Source organism: Tachyglossus aculeatus, chromosome 18 (assembly GCF_015852505.1).
Source record: "Tachyglossus aculeatus isolate mTacAcu1 chromosome 18, mTacAcu1.pri, whole genome shotgun sequence".
NCBI classification, from domain to species: domain Eukaryota; kingdom Metazoa; phylum Chordata; class Mammalia; order Monotremata; family Tachyglossidae; genus Tachyglossus; species Tachyglossus aculeatus.
In genome coordinates, this window is record NC_052083.1 from 4748313 (window position 1) to 4755212 (window position 6900).

The 6900-nt window shown below is 54.1% G+C and overlaps 1 protein-coding gene across 1 annotated transcript; it reads left to right on the top strand.

The window, feature by feature from the left end:
* Positions 1-206: 206 nt before the first annotated feature.
* On the top strand, positions 207-5170 carry MYC (MYC proto-oncogene, bHLH transcription factor). The gene is made up of 3 exons (XM_038760244.1): positions 207-526; positions 2464-3238; positions 4180-5170. The coding sequence occupies exons 2-3, from the start codon at positions 2473-2475 to the stop codon at positions 4725-4727; spliced, it is 1314 nt and encodes a 437-aa protein (XP_038616172.1). The 5' UTR covers positions 207-526; positions 2464-2472; the 3' UTR covers positions 4728-5170.
* Positions 5171-6900: the final 1730 nt, after the last annotated feature.

The window sequence follows — 6900 nt, forward strand, 5'->3', positions numbered from 1 at the left end:
GGCCCGGGACCGGCTGCCGAAACTCCAACGAGCCTCGGCTGGGATCGCCTGGGTCCTGGGAGGGGGCGGCTGGCTTTGGCGGGAAAAAAAGAGGGCGGATGGATCCGGTTGGCAGGCGACTGGTATAAAAAGCGCTTTTGGCATCGGCGGCTGACTGCATTTTGCAGAAATCCGGCAGGGAGAGGAGGGTCGGAGAGGACAGGCCTCTGCAACTTGGCCCAGCCTGAGAGACAGAGACACCCAGAGAAAGGGGGGGGTCCTGTCTCTTCTTCACCTCCACCCCCCCCTCCACCCCCACCCCCTTCCTCCTCCTCCTCCTCCTCCTCTGCAAGAAGAAACTTTCTATCGCATCGGGACCAAGGCTTTTTCCATTGGAACTTACAAAACGGGACCGGCCGGGCTGCCGGAGGCTCAGACAGCAGAGGGCTGACTCCTGCCCTCCTGGGATACACTTTTTCCCCCCCCTTTTTTTTAAAAAAAGGCGTGTTCAATATCCAGCCCTTTCCCTCGGATCGCGGCATTCCCGGTAAGTGCGAGCGTCCCCTTTTTATTTTTAAGGGGAATGGGGTGACCCTTTGGAAGTTCTCGGTGCGGTTGCCTCTCCCTGCGCACCCCCGGGCTCGGCTGTCCGGCTTCCGACCTAGGTGACACTTCTCATTATTATTATCATGATCATTATTATGATCATCTTTGCCATTAATAATGATAAGGAGAAGGGGACCGGGGGCATCTTGCCAAAATGAGTTGGGTAGGATGGTTGCCTTGTCGATTGCGGGTTAGAAGACCCCTCTCTGGTCCAGGGTTTCTTTTTTATTTTGTTTTTTTTTTTTTTTGGTGGGTCGGGGGCGTTCATCGCCCAGACTCCACTCCCGGTTCCTTCTCCGCCCGGGAATTCCACATTGCGCTTGTGGGTGTCTTCTGCAGTCCCCCCCTCTTCTCCTCCTCCGGACTGGGAGGGGATTTAAATTTCTGACAGCCAGACACTGCGGCGCTCTACAGCCGGCAATCCCGAGCTGCTTTTGCAAACCACCCACCTCTTCTTGACAAAAAGTTTTCCCTTTTTTCCGGTTTTTTTTTCAACTTTCTTCTTAACCGGGGTGGAGTGGGGGGGGTCCCGAGAGTTTTTGCAAAAGCCCGGGTGGGAGGGCTGTCGAGCGGGTGGGACGGAGCCTCGATTTCATTCATTCACTCAATCGTATTTATTGAGCGCTTACTGTGTGCAGAGCACTGTACTAAGCGCTTGGGAAGTCCAATTTGGCAACATATAGAGACGGTCCCTACCCAACAGCGGGCTCACGGTCTAGAAGATTTCCTTTTGGGGGCTTGGGGAAGGGGGTCCCCCGGAGGGTCTCGGGCCCTCCCCCCTTTTTTCCCGGCTTTTAAAGGTGGGAGGAAGAAAGGGGGAGCGGGGCCGTGCGTCTTTGCCATAACATTTGCGCTCTCTTTGCGCCCTGGGGGTGCCGGGGCTTTTTGGAGGGGAGGGTCGTGGGGGGTTTAAAAGGCGGGACGAGGAGGGGAGAAGGAGGAGGGGGGGGGAGAAGGAGGAGAGGAGGGGAGGAACCGGCTAGTAAAAGAGGGCCAGGCAAAAAGGAAGAGAGGGTCAAGGGGAGAAGGGGGAGAGGAGGGGAGAAACCGGCTAGTAAAAGAGGGTCAGGCAGAAAGGAAGAGGAGAGGGTCAGGGAGAGAAGGGGAGAAGGGGGAGAGGAGGGGGGAAACCGGCTAGTAAAAGAGGGTCAGGCAAAAAGGAAGAGGAGAGGGTCAGGGAGAGAAGGGGAGAAGGAGAGGAGGGGAGAAACCGGCTAGTAAAAGAGGGTCAGGCAAAAAGGAAGAGGAGAGGGTCAGGGAGAGAAGGGGAGAAGGAGAGAAGGGGAGAAACCGGCTAGTAAAAGAGGGTCAGGCAAAAAGGAAGAGGAGAGGGTCAGGGAGAGAAGGGGAGAAGGGGGAGAAGAGGGGAGAAACCGGCTAGTAAAAGAGGGTCAGGCAAAAAGGAAGAGGAGAGGGTCAGGGGGAGAAGGGGGAGAGGAGGGGAGAAACCGGCTAGTAAAAGAGGGTCAGGCAAAAAGGAAGAGGAGAGGGTCAGGGGGAGAAGGGGAGAGGAGGGGAGAAACCGGCTAGTAAAAGAGGGTCAGGCAAAAAGGAAGAGGAGAGGATCAGGGGGAGAAGGGGAGAGGAGGGGAGAAACCGGCTAGCAAAAGAGGGCCAGGCGCGCTCCTCGTTTGGAGATGCCAAGGAGATGCCCCCTTGCCCTTTCGGAGGGCAGAAAGGGACGGTCCAGCCTGGCCCGGGTCTGGCGCCTGTCAGGCCGGCCCCCCACCCCCGGGCCGGAGCGGGCCGGGGTCTGCGCCGGTTTCTCCCCCCGTTAGCGCCTGCTTTGCGCCCGGGGCGGGGCTGGTCTTGGCGCCCGCGGCGACGCCGACCCCCGGGCCCCATCCCGCTGACCCCCGGGCCTCCTCCCCCCTGCAGACCGCCAAGATGCCGCTCGGCTTCAGCAGCAAAAACTACGATTACGATTACGACTCGGTGCAGCCCTACTTCTACTTCGAGGAGGAGGAGAACTTCTACCACCACCAGCAGCAGAGCGAGCTGCAGCCCCCGGCGCCCAGCGAGGATATCTGGAAGAAATTCGAGCTGCTGCCCACTCCGCCCCTGTCCCCCAGCCGCCGGTCCAGCCTGTCCTCGGGGGGCTCCGGCCTCCCCTCCACCGCCGACCAGCTGGAGATGGTCACCGAGCTGCTCGGGGGGGACATGGTCAACCAGAGCTTCATCTGCGACCCGGACGAGGCCTTCGTCAAGTCCATCATCATCCAGGACTGCATGTGGAGCGGCTTCTCCGCCGCCGCCAAACTGGTCTCTGAGAAACTGGCTTCCTACCAGGCGGCCCGCAAGGAAGGGGGGCGGCCCGGGGCGGCCCCGGCCCCCAGCCTCGGCTCCAGCTACCTGCAGGACCTCAGCACCGCGGCCTCCGAGTGCATCGACCCCTCGGTGGTCTTTCCCTACCCTCTGCACGACGGAGGGTCGCCCAAGTCCTGCGCCTCGCCCGCCTCGCCCTCCTCCTTCTGCGGTGCCAGCGCCCAGGCCCCCTCCTCCTTGACCTCTCTGACCTCTCTGTCCTCCTGCTCCTCCTCCTCCTGCTCCATGTCCTCCTCGCCCGGGGCTAGTCCCCAACCCCTGGCCCTGCTGGAGGACACGCCACCCACCACCAGCAGCAGCAGCAGCAGTAGCAGCAGCAGCGATTCCGGTAGGCGAGGTGCCAACCTGCCCAAATCTGCCGGTCCCCAGGGATGCCAAGAGGGATGCCCCAAGGGATGCCCGGGGGAGAGAGGTTGGGCGGGAGGGGGTGTCTCCCCAGCCCCCACTCCCTTTGAAACCCGCATTGCAGTCTCCCAAGCGCTCACTACAGCCCTCTAAAAACACCGCCTCGGGCCTGGTCCCCCCCACTTCGGCCCCTCTGATGGGATGAAAAAGGCCCAAAGGAGCCGGAGGCGGCGGCTGGCTGGGCGGAGCTAGTGAAAGTGATTAAGCAGTGAATGGCCGGAAAGTTTTCCCTTTCGCGGCCCATTTCGAAAACTTTTCGAGAAGAAAGCCAGGCTGTGCCAGGAACAGCCTTTTCGCACCCCTCCCCGGCTCTTTCTTGGCTGGACATTTAATCCGTTTTTTTCTCACTTCCCGTAAAGTGAGGGTGGCTCCAGCTGAAAGCTAATGGGTGCTTCCCAAGGCCCCCAGAAACTAGGTGTTGAGTGTGCTGATTTTTTTTTTTTGGGGTGTGTCTGAAGCCTTATTAAGTCTTAAGTAAGAATTGGCATCATTGTCGGGCCGTGGTAAACTGGAATTTTCTTGGCAGGGCGGCCATCGCCGTTGTCATTTTTGAGTGTCTCCCAACTTCCCCACTTCTCCTGCGTGGAATGCAGCCTGTTTGCCTGTCAAACTGAGCACCATGCAAGGGAAAACCCATCCCGCTCCGTGGGTCATAGCTGGGTAGACTTAAACCATCGGGGGTTGGGGGGGGGGGGGGAAACAGTCGAGGGTGACGCAGGGCTCCCCCACCCCCGGGTTTCTCCTCCAGTTAACTCAGAGGAGAGCTCGCGTTTAAAACGGAGCCATGAGCGGGGCAACTGGAAGTCCCTCTTGGTCGGAAGGAAGACTTGACTGACCGGTTGGCTTCTCTTTCTTTCCTTGTAGAAGAAGAGCAGGAGGATGAGGAAGAAATTGACGTGGTCACCGTGGAAAAGAGGCAGCCTTCCGCCAGGAGATCCGAGGCGGGGTCTCACAGCAAGCCCCCCCACAGTCCCCTGGTCCTTAAGCGTTGTCACGTTTCCACGCACCAACACAACTACGCCGCGCCCCCTTCATCCAAGAACGACTATCCCGCCGCCAAAAGGATTAAGTTGGACAGTGGCAGAGTTCTGAAACAGATCAGCAATAACAGGAAATGCGTGAGTCCCAGGTCCTCCGACACAGAAGAAAACGACAAGAGGCGGACGCACAACGTCTTGGAGCGCCAGCGGAGGAATGAGCTCAAGTTGAGCTTCTTTGCCTTGCGTGACCAGATACCCGAACTGGTCAACAATGAAAAGGCCCCCAAAGTCGTCATCCTGAAAAAAGCCACTGCCTATATCCAGTCTGTCCAAGCAGAGGAGCACAAACTGATTGCGGAGAAAGAACAGTTGAGGAGGCGGCGAGAACAGTTGAAACACAAACTTGAACAGCTAAGGAACTTTTGCGCGTAAGCGGGAAGGGGGGAAAAGAAAACGGTCAGGAGTCTCTGACTCTGAACTCTTCCATCAAAATCCGTGAGAAGTCAGAAAGGGACTGGAAATCAACTAGAGAACTGCTGTAATGGCATCCTTCTCAAATGCAACTACACAACCTGGCCGGAACCTGAACTGAAGGGTTTTAGCCATAATCAAAACTGCCTCATGATCAGTGCGTTGGGCATAAGGGAATAGGGACACTTTTTTTTTATGCTTGGCCAACTATTCTTTTAACATTTGTATTTAAGACTTTCTTAAAAAAAGTACTATGGTTTACCAGATATTTCCTTGTAAATATATCTTCTATGTAAATATCTTTAATAAAATACATTTATAGAAAAATGTTACACTTGTTTTTCAACCTGTACCTATGTGCCATAATTGTTTTTTATTTAAATTTTCTTTTTCAAGTTGATTTTTTTTCTATTGCGTTTTTAGAAAAAAATAAATATTGGCTGATATATAATTTTGCCTGATCTCGAGTGTGTTTTTGGCTCTTTCCCTGGGCTTCAACTGCAGTTCGAAGGGACATCTGACCCCAAATCCCCGTCCGTGATTGGAGGTGTCCGCAAAGGGAAGGGTTCTAATAGTTATGGTACTTATTTAGCGCTCACTAGCACTGTTCTAAACTCTGGGGTAGATGCTAGACAATCAGGTTGGACACAGTCCCACATGGAGCTCACGGTCTAAGTAGGGGAGAGAACAGGTATTGAATCCCCATTTTACACTTGAGGAAACTGAGGCCAAGATCACACAGCAGGCAAGCGGCAGAGCTGGGATTAGAACCCAGGTCCTTTGACTCCCAGGTTCATGCTCTTTCCACTAGCCCATGCTGCTACTCACAAACCTGAGTGCCTTAATTATGGCATTTGTTAAGCGCTCACTATGTGACAAGCGCCTGGGTAGATACACCTTTTTGTGCAGCGTTCACAAGACTAGAAGTTTCTTACTTCAAAGGTAGGTGATCACCTTAAGCCCTTCTCTAAGGAAAGGGTGTAGAAATTAAATGTTGGGTGGGGGGACCAGAGTGTCAAAGATAACCCTAAAGAGGATCTTTGGCTAAAATACTTGGAATGTCAGTGGTGCTGGAACTCCCAGCTAAGAGATAAAAGTTGTGAAGTCTGCATTACCAGATACACTGCTTTGGCACCCTGCCTCAGATCTCATCTGGGTGAACAGATCAACTGTAGTTTGTCCTTTGAACCAGTTCCTCCACTGATCCCAGGGTGACAAGAAAGGTGATAGCTAACTGACTTGGACGTCGCCTGGTGGGGGGGGTTGGGTGTCCTTATTCTATGCCACTGCCATCTTGATAACCAGAATTAGCCTTCAGATGACAAATGACTATCCCCAGGACTCGTCCCACCACCAAAGCCACCCAAGGATCCTGGTTCCGGACCTTCTCGCCTCCTTCCACGGTACTGACTTGGGAAGCCTTTAGACAAATGCTTACAATCCAGTAAAATATCCTCCTTCCTTCTCCCCTCCTCCAAATCCTCTCAGCGTCTTGATCAGTGTCAGCATTATTTCTGAGGACCTACTGAGTCTGGAGCATTGGGCAAGATGTTAAAAAGAGGTGAGGGGATCCCCTCCTTCAAGGGGTTTACCACTTGGTGGGGAGATGGCATAAGGGCTAGTTTATCAGTTGATAAAAGAATAGTTTTAAAACAAACCCGACAACAAAACCTAAATACAAAAGATAGCTGATAGGAAGGTGGCGGGCTTAATCGGGGAAACTCCCTGGAGGAGTTAACTTTAGAAAGGCTTTAAAGAAATAGGGAAGTGGTTTAATAATGATGGCATTTGCTAAGCGCTTACTATGTGTGAAGCACTGTTCTAAGAGCTGGGAGGGATACAAGGTGATCAGGTTGTCCCATATGGGGCTCACAGTTTAAATCCCCATTTTACAGATGAGGTAACTGAGGCCCAGAGAAGTTAAGTGACTTGCCCAAAGTCGTACAGCTGACAAGTGGTAGAGGCAGGATTAGAACCCATGACCTCTGGCTCCCAAGCCCGTGCTCTTTCCACTGAGCCAAGCTGATTCTGGTTTGACAAAGCTAATAAAGAGAGCATGCCAATCAAGTGAGAGGCACAATTTTCACTCACGCTCTTCACCTAGGATGCCTTTCCAATTCTAACTTCTTAACCT

Excerpts from the sequence above, each read along its gene's own strand:
- MYC (XM_038760244.1), top strand. The coding sequence starts at position 2,473 with ATGCCGCTCGGCTTCAGCAGCAAAAACTACGATTACGATTACGACTCG. Across the intron at positions 3,239-4,179 it reads TAGCAGCAGCAGCGATTCCG|AAGAAGAGCAGGAGGATGAG; the intron begins GTAGGCGAGGTG and ends CTTTCCTTGTAG.